This window comes from Phaenicophaeus curvirostris, chromosome 14 (genome assembly GCF_032191515.1).
Source record: "Phaenicophaeus curvirostris isolate KB17595 chromosome 14, BPBGC_Pcur_1.0, whole genome shotgun sequence".
Taxonomy (NCBI): Eukaryota; Metazoa; Chordata; class Aves; order Cuculiformes; family Cuculidae; genus Phaenicophaeus; species Phaenicophaeus curvirostris.
In genome coordinates, this window is record NC_091405.1 from 17,363,717 (window position 1) to 17,378,454 (window position 14,738).

Consider the following 14,738-nt stretch of genomic DNA (forward strand, 5'->3'; position numbering starts at 1 on the left):
TCAGAGAACCGGAGGCGCCTCCGCCCGGGCCCCGGCGCGGTGCCCTCAGCCGCTCCCGTCCCCGCGGAGGCGGGGCTGGCGGCGCGGACCCGCGGGCGGAACGCTCAGCGGGCGGAACCTCCGCGCCGGGGTGGGCGGGCGCCGGCGGGCGCCAATCGGCGGTGACACATATATCGAGCGACGGAGATCCTTCCGCTGCGTTATTGATTCCCTGAGAGCCGCTCTTCCCGCTTGTGCCGCTTCTCTCCCGGGACGCTGCCAAGTCGGTGCGGAAAGAGTTTCTTGGGACCTCGCTTCCGGAGCTCCCAGCTGCTCGGCCGCGGCCCCGGTAAGGAGTGGGTAATACCGGGTCCGTGGATCCCTCCGCGCGCGGAGCGGCGCTGCGGCCCGGCCGCCATTTTGGGCACGGGGTGGCGGCCGGTGAGTCGGCCTGCGGGCGGGCGGGGGCTGGGGCGGCGCGGGGGGCGAGGGGCGAGCCTTGTCCTGAGGGCCCGAGCCCGGCGTTGGGGGCCGGGGTGGGGCTGGGGCTGAGGCTGAGGGGCGAGCCTTGTCCTGAGGCCCCGAGCCCGGTGTTGGGGGCTGGGGCGGCGCGGGGGGCGAGGGGCGAGCCTTGTCCTGAGGGCCCGAGCCCGGCGTTGGGGGCCGGGGCGGCGCTGGGGGCGAGGGGCGAGCCTTGTCCTGAGGGCCCGAGCCCGGCGTTGGGGGCCGGGGCGACGCTGGGGGCGAGGGGCGAGCCTTGTCCTGAGGGCCCGAGCCCGGCGTTGGGGGCCGGGCCGGGGTTGGGGCCAAACCTGCCTCGAGGGCCCGGGGCCCGCGCTGGGGCTGGGGCGGCAGCGGAATGAAGTGACAGCGCCTGATCGCCAGGCCTGAAACGACGGGGGTGACCCCTATGCGATTGGTGTTGCGTTGCTGTCTGCTGTTCGAGCTGTAACTGCTCGTGTTGCTGTGGCCGGTGGAGCTGTGCTGTGCTGTTCATAGGAGTGTGAGAAAGTGTTTTGTTATTGGTAGAATTGTGCTGCGTGAGAAAGTGTTTATCAGCAGAATTGGACTGTGGCACCTTAATTCTTAAGTGTACAAGGTGAGAAAAAGAAAACTGTCAATACCCTGACTGACCAGACAGCGCAAGCTTGGATGCTGTGTGAAACAGAGAGGAGCTGTACAGGAATGTTGCATCTCTGGCTCCTTAGCTTAAAGATAAGAAAGGTGCAGCTGGGGCCAGACTCTGCTTTTTGGGGTGATGTAAGTTGTTTATTCCATGGAATAAAGGGTAAGCCCATTGCAGCAATGGTCAGAGACCTCACTCACAAGTAGATGCACTGCATAGACCCTCCCAGTTGTCTAGGAGCAGGCTCTCCAAATCCTCACTGTGAAAACGGGGCACCTTCAGCCCCATCAGGATGCAGCTGCACCCCCCAAGCCAACCCAGTGTCTTCTGCTCACTTCTCTGAGCCAGCCCTGGCCATGGGGCAGCTGATTAATGTACCTGGAGCTGCCACAGCCCTAGGCTGGTTGCTGTCCCAGTGAAGGTTGATGTGGGATGGGTCCAAGCAACAGCCTGACTGCAGGGAGGGGTGGGAAGGCCAGGGTATGGGGCAGGAGGAATTGGAACAGCCTTTCTGCAGCGATGGGGGCAACAAAACTTTTTAGGATGGCAGCAGGAGGGTTGCGAAGGAGTGGGCGGTGAGTTGTTTGCTGCAGAATGGCTGTAGTCTGAAAGAATCTATTAAAGCAGGTTGTTGTTAATCTTTGTTAATAGTTTAATAGGTACTTTTGCGACTCGTGGAGAGACTGTTTTTTGCAGCACTACAGAATTATTTTAATGTAGGTTTATGTTCCAGTTGTAGAAGGGCAAAGCTTGCTTTTTATGATGTCAGACTTATATCCTGCAAATACGTTTCTTTAACAGTGTTTGTTGAGCTTGGTTGGTTCCGTGCGTCATTGAAATCATAGCTATATGTAGAAAAAAACTGATATGGGAATAGAGCAGTTAAATAAACTGGATGTATACCAGATAGTAATAAATCTTAGGTAAAAATACACAAAATGCTACCACTTTCCAAAAGTCTGCTCCAGTGTGTCCTTCAGGTACAAGCCAAGGTCTTCCTGTGTGATGGCTCTTAAGGTTTTTTTGATGAACAGTTCTTGGTGTAACAAAATGCCATAATAAAGCGGCTTCTGACTTAGTTTACTGTAGGACTAATGAGTTGAACTGGCTTGTGAGAGACTGGAGAAGCATCAGAGTGTGCATTCAGGAAGCAGGAAGAGAGTGGAATGTGGAATAGTGACTTTTCCTTCTGATGACAGGACGGTTACAGCCTGAGTTTGCGCAGTCCTTATGTTAGTCATACAGCTACTTCGCAACTTCATATTAATAGGACAGAGGTTGGCTTAGTTCTTGCAGTTGACTTTTGCATTTCTTTAAACACATGATTTTGTCAATGAAATAATAGAGAGAGGGGATGTGACTGTGTGATAGTTGTTACAGGTGGCATCTTGAGACACTGGTTTACTTTCCTCACTTTTTGAGGTCTGTCAGAGTGGGAATATCCAAGAAGTTTCTGTTCCCTGCAGACCTTGGTTAGGTGCAGAGTTGCAAAGTAGGAAAGTGAATGATGAGTGCCATAGGTCCAGTCATTTGTAAATAATTGGATTTAGGAACAGCAGGCTTGTACCTGTTCATTAGAGAAATCAGGTTGTTTTTTTCCCCAAGTAAAAAGAGTAACTGTGTCCTTGTGCTGTTAGCAACAGCTCCTGGTTCCAATGACTTTTCCTTCTGCAGAAAGAGTTTATCATGTTGGGCTCTGGGTTCAAGGCTGAGCGCTTGCGAGTCAACCTGCGTCTTGTTATCAATCGCCTCAAACTGCTGGAGAAAAAGAAGAGTGAGTATTTGATGGGGCTTGTGTGACCCAGGATGCTTTTGGGGCTCAGTAGGCTTGAGGAGGAGGTTTTTGTGGAGTTGGGGTACTTCCACGGGCCAAGTATGGAGTAGCCTTTTGCTCTTCCTTCCTGGACCCAGGCCTTGCAGTCTGCCCCGGTGTGTGAGTACCCGGAGGAGCAGGCTGGCCACCACGCAGCCTCTGTCCACCTTCCTGGCACTGTAATTTATACGGTGTGTGGGGTGGTAGCTGTGAGCTACGCGTGAAGAAATGTGCTGGTTTGTCCCAGGAGGGCCCTTCCTGGGCTTTCTCTGCCCAGACCATAATGGGAAGCTTATTGGGTGTTGTGGGAGTCTCTCCCCACCTGTACTGTTTGCTCCTGCCCAGACAGATGAGATACATGGTTCCAATTGACTCTGCAAGGGAATCAAGGCTGTGGGACAGTTTCCAGTAGCTAATATTTCACCTCCCTTTCTCCTATGAGTGAGTGTGTTAGGACCTGGACACAAGGGCTCCACCAAGCTGTGACTCGGTGTCTTGCACTGCGGAGGCTCCGTGAAGGGGAGAGGGAGGCTCTGATGGCGTTGAGTGTGGTGGGGACTGTGGGCGGGTGCCGAGGCAGCAGCCCCTGCCAGTGCAGTGACCGGCTCTGGGGATGTGTCCTGTAGCTGAGCTGGCCCAGAAGGCGAGGAAGGAGATTGCAGATTACCTGGCGGCTGGGAAAGATGAGCGTGCCAGGATTCGTGTGGAGCACATCATCCGTGAAGATTACCTTGTGGAGGCCATGGAGATCCTGGAGCTCTATTGCGACCTGCTGCTAGCCCGCTTTGGCTTGATCCAGTCCATGAAGTAAGCTCTGGCCTAGAGAGTATCCCATGGGAGAGGGTCTGGCTCCCCTGGGCTTCGAGGGCACTGCTGGGGGCAGGCCCGGGATGCAGAAGGGCACCTATTTGTCTCGGTGTCCTAAGGCCTCCAGAGACCTTTTCTTCCCTGGACAGGGAAGACTGGAGCCCAGCATGGAATATGGGGACTTGAAAGCTAAGCAGATTGAGAGCAGCAACGATTAGGTGCTTGGTGTGATGATAAGATTATCTTCTGTTATCCTTAGGGAGCTGGACTCTGGCCTGGCAGAAGCAGTGTCTACGCTGATTTGGGCTGCACCGCGACTCCAGTCAGAAGTTGCTGAGCTGAAGATTGTAAGTAGGGTTGTTTGAGGAGTGTGATGTGTGCAGGTTGGGGCTAGTGCTGCCAGAAGCAGGTGGAAGCCTTTGTCTGGGACTCTGTCTTGAAGGCAGGGGACATGTTTTTATGGGCTCTGCAGATGAAGACCCTGGTGTAGGTGTTTCTGAAGCATCAGGGCTGGCCGAGGCTGTTCAGCTGGGGCACTCTGTGGTAGAAATGAGGGTGATCTGCGGGAGGGGAGTTGGGCAGCTGTAGGGGCTACTGCAGACATGCAGTGTGTGTTGGGGGGAAACCAAGGGTGTGCTTGTTCACAGAGTTTGCCTCCTGCTGCAGGTTGCTGACCAGCTCTGTGCCAAGTACAGCAAGGAGTATGGGAAGCTGTGCCGGACAAACCAGATTGGAACAGTCAATGACAGGGTAATAAACTGGTGGAGCAGGCAGAGCAGATAAACCTGCCATGGCTTTCTGCCCCTTTTCCCTGTGGCCAGTGGCTGATGCCTGTGGCTTGCTGTGGAGCTGGGTGGGCCAGCAGTGCTGCTGAGGGCCTGTCTGCCTGGGAGCATGGGAGCACGGGGCCTTGCGGTGCTGCCTGTGCCAGCAGCCTCCCCTGCAGCAGTGCTGTGCTGGCAGAAAGGGCTCCCAAGGCTGCACTGCACTCCCTGCAGCAGGCGGCCCTGGCTGGAACAAAGCTCCGTTGTGCTGCGCTGCCCCAGGCTCACAGAGTGTCTCTGCACCCTTGTGTTCCAGCTGATGCACAAACTGAGCGTGGAGGCACCGCCCAAGATCCTGGTGGAGAGATACCTCATCGAGATTGCAAAGAACTACAATGTGCCCTATGAGCCTGACTCAGTGGTGATGGTGAGTGAGGCGCCTGCACCTCCTGGGGCTCCTGTCTGTGTTCCAGTGACTGAAATGTCTTGTTAGTGCTGTGTGGGGCTATTGGAGCACAGGGCTGTGGCATCGCAGCAAACTCAGTGGTAGTTGTGCTTTGGTATCTTCTAGACAGCCCTAGTGTAGGATGATCCTTTCTGCTTGCCACAGCTCTACAGCGTGTGGCTGTTAGTCATGCTGTAGTCTGGTTCCCTTTGGTTCCCATTGCTATTAGTGTGTAGCTGCTCTCTGTCCTTGTCATGCTGTCTCATTTCACCCAGTACCAAATTCTGTATCTAATGCTGCTCAGAGGGCTGTGATCAGAATAGAGAAGTGTTGGTGAGCAGAATTCTTCCACCCTCTCCAGGCTGAAGCCCCCGCAGGCGGAGAGGCAGATCTGATTGATGTGGGATTCACAGATGACGTGAAGAAGGGAGGAGGAGGAGGAGGTGGTGGATTTACAGCCCCGATGGATGGATTGGTACCAATGCCAGTCCTGATGCCTATGCCCATGCCAACACCAAATCCACCCTTCTATCAGCCTCCAAAGGGACCAGTAAGTGCCTTTACTCTGAGCCTTCAGTTTTTCTGTATAAGACTCCAGTTCAGTGCTTAGCCCTCTGCCTGCTACTTGAGAAGCATCTATACCTGATAGTTTGATATGTCAGAAGCCATTGTGTTACTGTGAGACTGTTTGGGATGGAAATTGTTGGCAGCACAGCTGGAGCTTCTTGTAGCTTCTTGACTGTGGAGGTTCCTACCCCTGTTCTCCAGCCGTCCCTCTTTGCCTTCAGGGAACAGAGGAGTCCAGACTTAACTCCTGAGGCAGTCTTGTGACTGTTAGGCTCTTGGCCAGGGGTTGGAACTGCACTTCGAAGTTGGTAGGCTGGTCGTGTGCCAAGATTCAGTCAAGGAAATCGGGTGAGTTTTGTGGGATGGGAATGGCACAGTAAAATGCGGAAGTGCCCTGCCTTCAGATCTGCAAGGAGAACGGACCAGGTCAATGGCTCTTGGAGATCAGTTGTTGTGAAGGTGGAAGGTGGGAGCTGAAAAGAACATCGTTCTCTGAATTCAGTCATTTACAGGATATCCACGTAGGCTGGAGAATGGCAGAACAGTGGGATGACTTGGAGTCTTGATATGATCCCAGCAATACTACAGCGGTTTTAGGGGAAAATCTGGGCCAAGTTCCATCAGCTGGCTGAAGGCCCACGCATAAATATGCCAAAGACTTGTGCCAAGTCTAGGTTTTGGAGGCACCGTTGTCATATTTATTACCCTTTTTGTCCTAGTACTTCTAATGCCTTGAAAGATGAAGCGTTAAGTCATGCTGGTTCTTTAGAACAACCCACAGGCCTGTTAGCTGGGTGTGGTTGTTCAGGTGATTGTGTCTAACTTGAAAATTAGGAATATTTTCCTATTAAGTATCAACTATATCAGGTTGGATATTTGCCTGCCTTTATCTTGGATTTCCTTTCTCCTGACTCCTGTAGCAGCTGTAGGGGTGTTGTGTCCCATGGCTGCTCTCCCAGGTGAGTAGTTTGGTATATTGACTATAATCATCCTGTACAGGATGACTTCAGTGGCCTTCCAGTGGGGACCTACCAGCCTTTCACTAACATCCATCCTCCACCAATTCCAGCAAACCCACCAACATACGAGTCGGTAAGTGTCTGAGCTGAACCACTGTTGTAGGCAGCTGAGGGAACCTCCAAGAGTGCAGTGGGAGCCACAGTAAAGGCAAATGTTTGTTAAGCACGTTGCTGTCAATGTTTGGAGCTTTTGGAGTGGTTCTTGGCAGTGCTTACGGCTGTGGTGAATCACTGGGTGCATGTGATGGGAGAATGACTTGTGAGGAGAAGTTCCGCATTCAGCAGCCTGTTTTGGCTGGAAAAGAAAGCAAAGATCTGTTTTACTGCGTTGTTAAAATGGTGATAAACAGTTAACAAGTAGAGTCTGCAAAATACTGGGTTTTCTTTTTTTTCCCATGTGAAGGTTTTACTAAATTCAGTCCCTTTAATTATGGCTTTTCAACTAATTAATTGTTCGCCTGCATGAAAATTTTGGGTGACCCAGATGATATGTGTTTAAATACTCTTCCTTTCCCAGACTTTTCTCAGGCTTTGGGGACAACAAAGGAGAGGCTGTAGTCTTCTCTTTCTATGCTTGTCTGTATTTTTGCTGCTGCAGTTCATGATCTCATTGCTATCAGTGACACACTGCTTGTTTTTGCAGTATCCTAAGTAGGGATGAGTGTAGCTGAGCACCTGTGTGCACTAACACCTTGCACTTGCTGCACAGCAGCCTGTGAGTCCAGGAGATGCAGGCACAGACGCAGCAGTTACCAGCTGGGTAGAGGGGGATGGCACTGACTGCAGCCCACAGGAAAAGAGGAGTTAGAGAATCATAGATTGGAGGAGTTAATACCAGCACAACTGACCATGCTAGAGCCTTTGTCCCAGCCAGACTGAGACACTTATCATCCTTGATAAATATTTTAGACCTTCTAATGGATATGCTCTGTTTATCCACTTCCAGAATATGGCCAGTGAAGCTGCTTTGATTGACCAGGAGGGAGAGGAAAGTTGAAGCACTGCTTCCTTTTCTTGGGAAGAGACGCAGATTCTTCTGAGTGTGCTGGAAGCCAGGATTGTCTGCCTGCTTGGGGAGGGGTGGGGTGTTCCTCTGCACAGGTGTGGCTGCTGCCACCTACGGTTCTGTGCCTGGTAGCAGAGAGCGTTGTGGTAACTGAGTCTCTTTTCCAGATTGATGAGCCTAATGCTGACAAGGATGCTCCTGTGCCGGCAGCTGGTGAGTTATGTCAGCTGTATAAACCTGAAATCTGGTGTTGTTCCCTGTTGAGTCTGTGTGCAGCTGGAGGTGCCTGACCATGAGTCCTCTTGAGGCAAACATGCCAGCACTGCTTTTTTGGTAGACCGACTGTTCTGTTGTGTGGCTCTGCTTGGCCTGGTGAGAGCGTGCTGATGGTGAGGTGAGATGATCTCTCTTGTTCCAAATAGGGCCTGGGCCCAAGTCGGAACCTTCTCCTAAACCAAGAGCTGGAGCTCCTAACACTGTTGATAACTTTGTGCTGCCTGAATTGCCATCCGTGCCGGATACGCTGCCAACAGCATCTGCCGGCGCCAACTCCTCTGCCTCTGAAGACATTGACTTTGATGATCTTTCTCGGAGGTTTGAGGAGCTAAAGAAGAAAACGTAAAACTACTGGGCTGTAGTTGTGCTGCAAGGGGCAGGAGCTGTGACAGCTGCTTTTCTCTGAAACACTCCCCTGAAACTGGTTTCCTGCATTAACCTCGAATGAACACGCTCTTCTTTTAGAGCTCTCTTCCTGCTCTACTTAAATTAATGCTGCCGCTTTCTGATCTTTATTGCTCCAGGAGGTGAACTGTGGGGAATCTTGTGAGACTGGAGCAGGGAACAGCCCCTGGCAGTCTAGGTGGCTGTGGAGGAAAGCTGCACGTGATGTTCTGGGTGCTGTTCCTGGCTGCCTCCACAGTGGCTCTGTGCCCCCTCCTGTAGACAAGGGAGATGAAGGCTGAACAGGATGGGACTTTTTCATCTCTGCCTGTGGTCTTTAAGGCAGCAGCATCCACACGTTTCCCCTCTCTCCTGGGTAATTAAATCCCTTTGGAAAGACTAACTGGGACAGGGAGCTGTAGGGGGACTTAGGGGACTGTAGCCGGTTGCAGTTTGCCTTAGAAGCTGCTGTCCTCTTTGGCTCCTGCTTTTGGGGAGTCCTCCATGGCCTTCCTGCGTTCTCTGGGACGTGTCTGCTCCCTGTTCCCAGGAAGGCAGCGTTGTACACAGACACTCGGTGCCGTGATCTGCCTGATCGCGCTGGGAGCACAAAGTGGCTGGGGAGCACAACCTGGCTGGAGAGCTCTGGCCGTGGGGTGCGGGGAGCCCAGCTCCCCGGGAAGGGGCTGCTGGGTGCGCCCTGCGCTCTCGTGCCTCTAGTCACCCTTTCACACAACTTTTCCTTCGAGTTTTAGATTTGTATCTTACAGTTGGGGTCCTAATAAAGTTTGGGATGGGGTCAGCGGTGTCCGTGTGGGCCGGGGGATGCTGTGGCGCAGGGCCCCTCCGTGCCGCGGCTGGGGGGGCCGTGGCGGTGCCCCGGCCGGTCCCGGGGCGGGGTCAGAGCCGCCGGCCTCGCCCCTCGCCCGTCATCGCGGCGGCGCCCGGAAGCGCCGCTCCACGTGGGGGCCCATGGCGGGGCTGCTGCGCGTGAGCGGCGGCGGGGACCGTGGCGGGGGGGGGCGGGCACGGGACTGGGGGGGTGTCGGTACCGGTATGGAGGGCGGGACGGGGCGGGATGAGGGCGGGGAAGGGTGTCGATGCGGGTGCGGGGTGATGGCGGGGATGGGTATCGGTGCGGGGTGATGGGGGGGGATGGGTATCGGTGCGGGGTGATGGGGGGGATGGGTATCGGTGCGGGTGCAGGGCGGTGTTGGGGTGATGGCGGGGTTGGGTATCGGTGCGGGTGCGGGGTGATGTTGGCGCTGGGTATCGGTGCGGGTGCCGGTGCGGGGCGATGGCGGGGTTGGGTGTCGCTGCGGGTGCCGGCGCGGGTTGATGGCGGGGGTGGGTATTAGTGCGGGTGCCGGTGCGGGGCTGGGTATCGGTGCTGGGTGATGGCGGGGTTGGGTATCGCTGCGGGTGCCGGTGCGGGGCGATGGCGGGGTTGAGTATCGGTGCGGGTGCAGGGCGGTGGTGGGGTTGGGTATCGCTGCGGGAGCGTCTCGCCGCTGACATCCCGCGCAGGGGCGGCTGCGGGCGCTGGCGGCGGCGCTGGGCGGCTGCGGGCTGCTGCTGGGCTCGGCGCTGGCGGCGGGCGACGAGCGGCTGCTGGCGGCGGCCGCGATGCCAGCGCTCCGGGCTCTCCCCCCCGAGGCCGCGCACCGGCTGGCCCTGCGCGCCGCCGCCTCCGGGCTGCTGCCCCCCGCCCCGCGCGACGGACCCGCCCTGGTGCGGCTGCTGCGGGGACACCGGGGCGGGGAGAACGGGGGTACCGGAGTTGGGCTCTGGGGTGGGATCATGGGGGTGGGGATTGGGGAAAATGGGGGATCAGGGTTAGGGGCTGGGAGAATGAGGGATCAGGAGGGGCAGGGGTGGGGACCAGGGCGGGGAAAATGGGGGGGTGGGGGGTCAGGGTTAGGGGCTGGGGTGGGGAAAAGGGGGGGTCAGGGTTAGAAACCGGGGTGGGGAGAAATAGGGGTCAGGGTTAGGGACTGGGGTGGGAAAAAGGGGAGTCGGGGGCTAGGGGGTCACGGATGTCAGGGTTCGAAACCAGAGTGGGAAAAAGGGTGGGTCAAGGTTAGAAATGGGTGAGGAAAAGGAGGGGGTCAGGGTTAGAAACGGGTGGGAAAAACGGTGGGTAAGGGTTAGAAACTGGGATAGGGAAAAGAGGGGATCAGGGTTAGGGATTGAGGTGGGGAAAAGGGAGAGTCAGGGGCTGGGGGTCCGTGGATGTCAGGGTTAGAAACCGGGGGTGGGAAAAACGGTGGGTCAAGGTTAGAAACTGGGATGGGGAAAAGGAGGGGGTCAGGGTTAGGGACCGGGGTGGGGAAAAGGGGGGTTCAGGGTCCAGGGCCTGAGAAAGTGGGCAGGCAGTCGGGTTGCAGGGTATCCCTGGGCTGTTCACAGTCCTTGGTGGCTCTGCCAGGTGGGGGTCAGGAGCTGGTCCCAGTGGGGGTGGCGAATTCCCTGGGACAGGACACCCCATGGGGCAGAGGGAAGGGAGGGGAGGGAGCTGGAATCGGGTCCTGGCTCTGTGGCTGGTGCCGCTGGGCTTTGGCTCTCGGCTGCCAGTGTGCGACCCAGCCCTTGCCCCGCAGGAGGTGCGAGTCCTCGGGCAGCGGTTCCGCAACCCGGTGGGGCTGGCGGCTGGCTTCGACAAGCAGGCCGAGGCTGTGGATGGGCTGTACAGGATGGGCTTCGGCTTTGTGGAAGTAGGGACTGTCACACCCAAGCCCCAGGAGGGGAACCCCAAACCCAGGGTGTTCCGACTGGTGGAGGACGAGGCGGTCATTAACAGGTGGGATCCGAGGGAAGCTGCTCTAGTGCAGGTGTGTTTATTTAGGTGCTCCTGGCTCTGGGCTGTGCTGCAGCAGCTCTTGGATGTGCTGAGCAGAGCTGCAGAGATCATAGGCCTCCCTCACGCTTCTCCTGTGTCCTTGTGGATGCCAGCCCAGCCCCAAGCTTTGTCTCTCCTGGTGCAGGTATGGGTTCAACAGCCACGGCCACGATGCAGTGCAGCGCAGGCTGCGGGCCCGCCAGGAGACACAGCTCAGGCTCACGGGTGGTGAGACAGTCTTGTCAGCCTTTGCTCTTGAAGTTAGCTGGTTCTGGGGCCTCCCCTGTTGAGCGGAGGTTGGTCCCGCTGCCCCGGTTCAGCTGTGTCTGTGTTGCAGAGGGAATGCCCCTTGGAATCAACCTGGGCAAGAACAAGAACTCTGTCGATGCTGCAGCTGACTACGTGGCTGGGGTCCGGACACTGGGCCCTTTGGCTGACTACCTGGTTGTGAACGTGTCCAGCCCAAACACCCCAGGGCTGCGGGACCTGCAGGGCAAGGCTGAGCTGCAGGACCTGCTGACCAAGGTGGGTGATGCTTTCAGCCAGGGGGGTTTGCCCCAGCACAAGGAGGAGGGTGGTGGCTCCTCAGAGTGATGAGCGGAGCCACTGAGTTGTCTACTGATCAGCTGTGGACACAGAGGGGCTGTACTCAGCGCAGGGCACGTGAGCATTGCCCTCTGCTCCTGCAAGGGCACAGCGAGCACCCATCCCGTGGCACCGGGAGTTGCTGTGGCCCCGTGTGGGCTGTGTTCCCATGCTCTGCGTGCCTGTCCCGTCGGCCGTGCCCTGTAAGGAGAGCAGAGCCTGTCCCTGTGCCCCCTGTGGCGGTGGGTGCATGTTTCTCCCTGGCGTGGAGCAGGAGGGCTTCCCTCCACCGCTCGCATCCTCCTGCAGGTGCTGGCGGAGAGGGATGCGCTGCCCTGCGAGCGCAAGCCAGCCGTGCTGGTGAAGATTGCCCCCGACCTCACCACACAGGACAAGCAGGACATCGCTAGCATCATCTGCAAGGTGAGGAGGCAGGACGGGGGGTCTCCTGACAAGCCACCTCTCTGAAGGAACAGGCAGACCTGCAGCTCTCTGGCTGCTGTAGGGATGGTGTCCTGAGAAGCTCTGGGTCCGCGAGGGTCTGTGTGCATCCCTTGGACCTTGGGATGCTCCAGGCTGTGAGGGGAGCCTGCTTTGCCCCTGGGCGCATTGCTGGAGGGCTTGCTGGGGGTGACCTCGCCTGGCAACCCCATGAGAGTGTCCCCGTGCTGCTGCCCCCCTCAGCTCGGTGTGGACGGGCTGATTGTCAGCAACACCACCGTGAGCCGACCCAGCAGCCTCCGGAGCAGGCAGCGCACAGAGGCCGGGGGCCTCAGCGGGAAGCCCCTGCGGGAGCTCTCCACACGGACCATCAGGGAGATGTACGCCCTCACCGGAGGTAGGGGCAGAGCAGGGCGTGGGGACGTGAGCTGGCGTCACCCGTGCTGTCCTGACCCCGCGCCTGCCTGCAGGCCGGGTGCCCATCATTGGCGTGGGTGGCGTGAGCAGCGGCCGTGATGCCCTGGAGAAGATCCGTGCCGGAGCCTCGCTGGTGCAGATGTACACGGCACTCGTTTACCATGGGCCACCAGTGGTGAGGGCGGTGAAGAAGGAGCTGGAGGAGCTGCTGAGGTGAGGCACTTCACCACAAAGCCCCTGGGCTCCAGGGTGGCGCTGAGCAGCCATGTGCTCGTGCGTGAGCCGCGGTGCCAGCCCGGCCCGGCCATCACACGCTGTGCCTGGTTAGGGAGCAGGGATTCAAGAACGTCATGGAGGCGGTTGGAGCAGATCACCGGTGCTGACACACTGAGAGACCAAGTTTAACCAGGAGGAGCTGTGGCCAAGCAGGGACCGGTCTGATGCTTCCAAGTGCTGGGCAAGCTGGGACTGGACCACAGTCCTGGTCCCAGCCCCTGAGAAGGGTCAGTGATGAGTGACGCTGGCGCGGCACTGGTGGAGGGCAGTGGAGGAGCTTCTGCACTGGTGCTGCTGTCCAGGGCTGTATTTTGGCTTCCCAGTGGGCTGGGTTCCCCAGCAGAAACCATTGCTGGGTGAGGGTCTGCTGGGCAGTGAGAAAGGTCTCTTGGGGCAGCCCTGCAGGCTGTAGGCAGTCCTGCTGCAGAGCTTCCCTGTGGAGGGCACACCTTGCCTGCTGTGGCTGCCCAGAGCCACGGGACAAGTGGTGTATTGGGTGTCCCTTCTGCTAGGGACCCTGCTGTCTGTGCTGCCTGCTCTGACTGGTGCTTTGTCCTCCTCCAGCACAGCAGGACAGTCTGTCCCCCCTGCCCTCCTCCCCTTTCCACGCGCAGTCCTGTAACAAACTTGCAGGGCCTGGGTCCTCCCGAAGTGTCAATAAATGTTCGGCTCACCCAGTCCTGTGTGCTGCTCTGGGGACTCTCCTTGGGTGGGAGGGACACAGCCCGGCTCTCCTCAGCCAAGTGGGATCGGTGCTCTTTATGTTGTTCCTGGTCAGGGCATCTTTTCTTAGTGGTAGAAGCCGCATGTGGGGTGGATCCACACAAAGCTCACCAGGGCACCTCTCACAGACCCTCAGGAGGTGCTGAGCACCATTTCTTCCCTTTGCTTCCAGTATGTAGGTGTTTGGACACAGTTGTGGTTTTGCCTGGTCGCTTGTTATGGAACAGCCCTGTTCGTTCACGCCCCTGGAAGCTGTTATTTTTGTTTTGAAGGCCTCCAGCATTGGCTGCTGCTTTACTCTGGACTCCCTGCGGTCTTTTCAGGTCTTTCTTGCGCAATGTGGGCTTGACTTGGACACAGCGTTCATTCCCTCTGCGGTTTCTCGAAATCCGCCCTGCAGAGCAGGATTGCATCACAGTGTTTCCCTCCACCAAACCTGTTTACAGTAGGAGCAGGACTGCTGACCCTGCTCTTGGTGGCCCTTGGTTTGTGTCAGGACTGCCACTCGCCTGCTGCCCTGCTTCCCTAGTGCTCTTCTCCGGCCCCTTTGTTTCCTAGATCCCCTTCTTTGGGCAGGTGCTGCTGGGCTCTAGCCTGCTGTGTCTGTCGGGGCAATCCTGAACACAGTTACAGGCTGGGTGGAGAATGGATGAAGAGCAGCCCTGAAGAGAAGCACTTCGGGGTAGTGATGGATGAGAAGCTCAACATGAGCTGGCAGTTGAGCTGGCTTTCTCATCCTAGAAAGCCAAATGCATCCTGGGCTGCATCAAAAGAAGTGTGACCAGCGGGGTGAGGGATTCTTCCCCTCTGCTCTGCTCTGCTCTGGTGAGACCCCACTTGAAACCATGAGTTCAATTCTGGAGTCTTCAGCACATGAAGGACATGGATCTGCTGGAGCGAGTCCAGTCGAGGCCACGAAGATGATCTGAGAGCTGGAGCACCTCCCACAGGAGGACAGGCTGAGAGTTGGGCTTGTTTAGCCTAAAGAAGGGAAGGCTCTGGGGAGACCTTGGAGCAGCTTCCAGTACTGAAAGGGGCTACGGGAAAGCTGGGGAGGGGCTTTTTATCAGGGAGTGCAGGGATAGGACAAGGGGGAATGGTTTGAAGTTGAGAGAGGGGAGATTTACATTAGATATTAGGATGACATCTTTTCCTGTGAGGGTGGTGAAGCAGTGGCCCAGGTTGCCCAGAGAAGTTATGTCTGTCCTATCCCTGGAGGTGTTCAAGGCCAGGCTGGATGAGCCTTTGATCAACCTGATCCAGGTGTCCCT

At 57.0% G+C, this 14,738-nt stretch overlaps 2 protein-coding genes across 7 annotated transcripts; both read left to right on the forward strand.

The window, feature by feature from the left end:
• The first annotated feature begins 305 nt into the window (after positions 1-305).
• Positions 306-8,988, forward strand: IST1 (IST1 factor associated with ESCRT-III). 3 transcript variants are annotated; one of them, XM_069868241.1, is made up of 10 exons: positions 306-328; positions 2,780-2,879; positions 3,545-3,725; positions 3,985-4,072; positions 4,392-4,475; positions 4,806-4,916; positions 5,296-5,484; positions 6,501-6,593; positions 7,694-7,739; positions 7,949-8,988. In XM_069868241.1, the coding sequence occupies exons 2-10, from the start codon at positions 2,792-2,794 to the stop codon at positions 8,146-8,148; spliced, it is 1,080 nt and encodes a 359-aa protein (XP_069724342.1). In that variant the 5' UTR covers positions 306-328; positions 2,780-2,791; the 3' UTR covers positions 8,149-8,988. The 3 variants fall into 3 exon arrangements, with proteins under 3 accessions (XP_069724342.1, XP_069724341.1, XP_069724343.1); XM_069868240.1 differs by lacking the exon at positions 306-328 and adding an exon at positions 398-420; XM_069868242.1 differs by lacking the exon at positions 306-328 and adding an exon at positions 977-982.
• A 146-nt stretch (positions 8,989-9,134) lies between these two features.
• On the forward strand, positions 9,135-13,602 carry DHODH (dihydroorotate dehydrogenase (quinone)). Of its 4 annotated transcripts, none has more exons than XM_069868247.1 (8): positions 9,135-9,176; positions 10,787-10,986; positions 11,171-11,253; positions 11,363-11,550; positions 11,920-12,033; positions 12,295-12,448; positions 12,522-12,681; positions 12,797-13,421. In XM_069868247.1, exons 1-8 carry the CDS (start codon positions 9,159-9,161, stop codon positions 12,849-12,851), a joined length of 972 nt encoding a protein of 323 aa, XP_069724348.1. In that variant the 5' UTR covers positions 9,135-9,158; the 3' UTR covers positions 12,852-13,421. The 4 variants fall into 4 exon arrangements, 3 of the variants coding, with proteins under 3 accessions (XP_069724348.1, XP_069724347.1, XP_069724344.1); XM_069868246.1 differs by lacking the exon at positions 9,135-9,176 and adding an exon at positions 9,688-9,917; XR_011338445.1 differs by lacking the exon at positions 9,135-9,176 and adding an exon at positions 13,544-13,602 and having other exon boundaries at positions 10,658-10,986; positions 12,797-12,971.
• Positions 13,603-14,738: the final 1,136 nt, after the last annotated feature.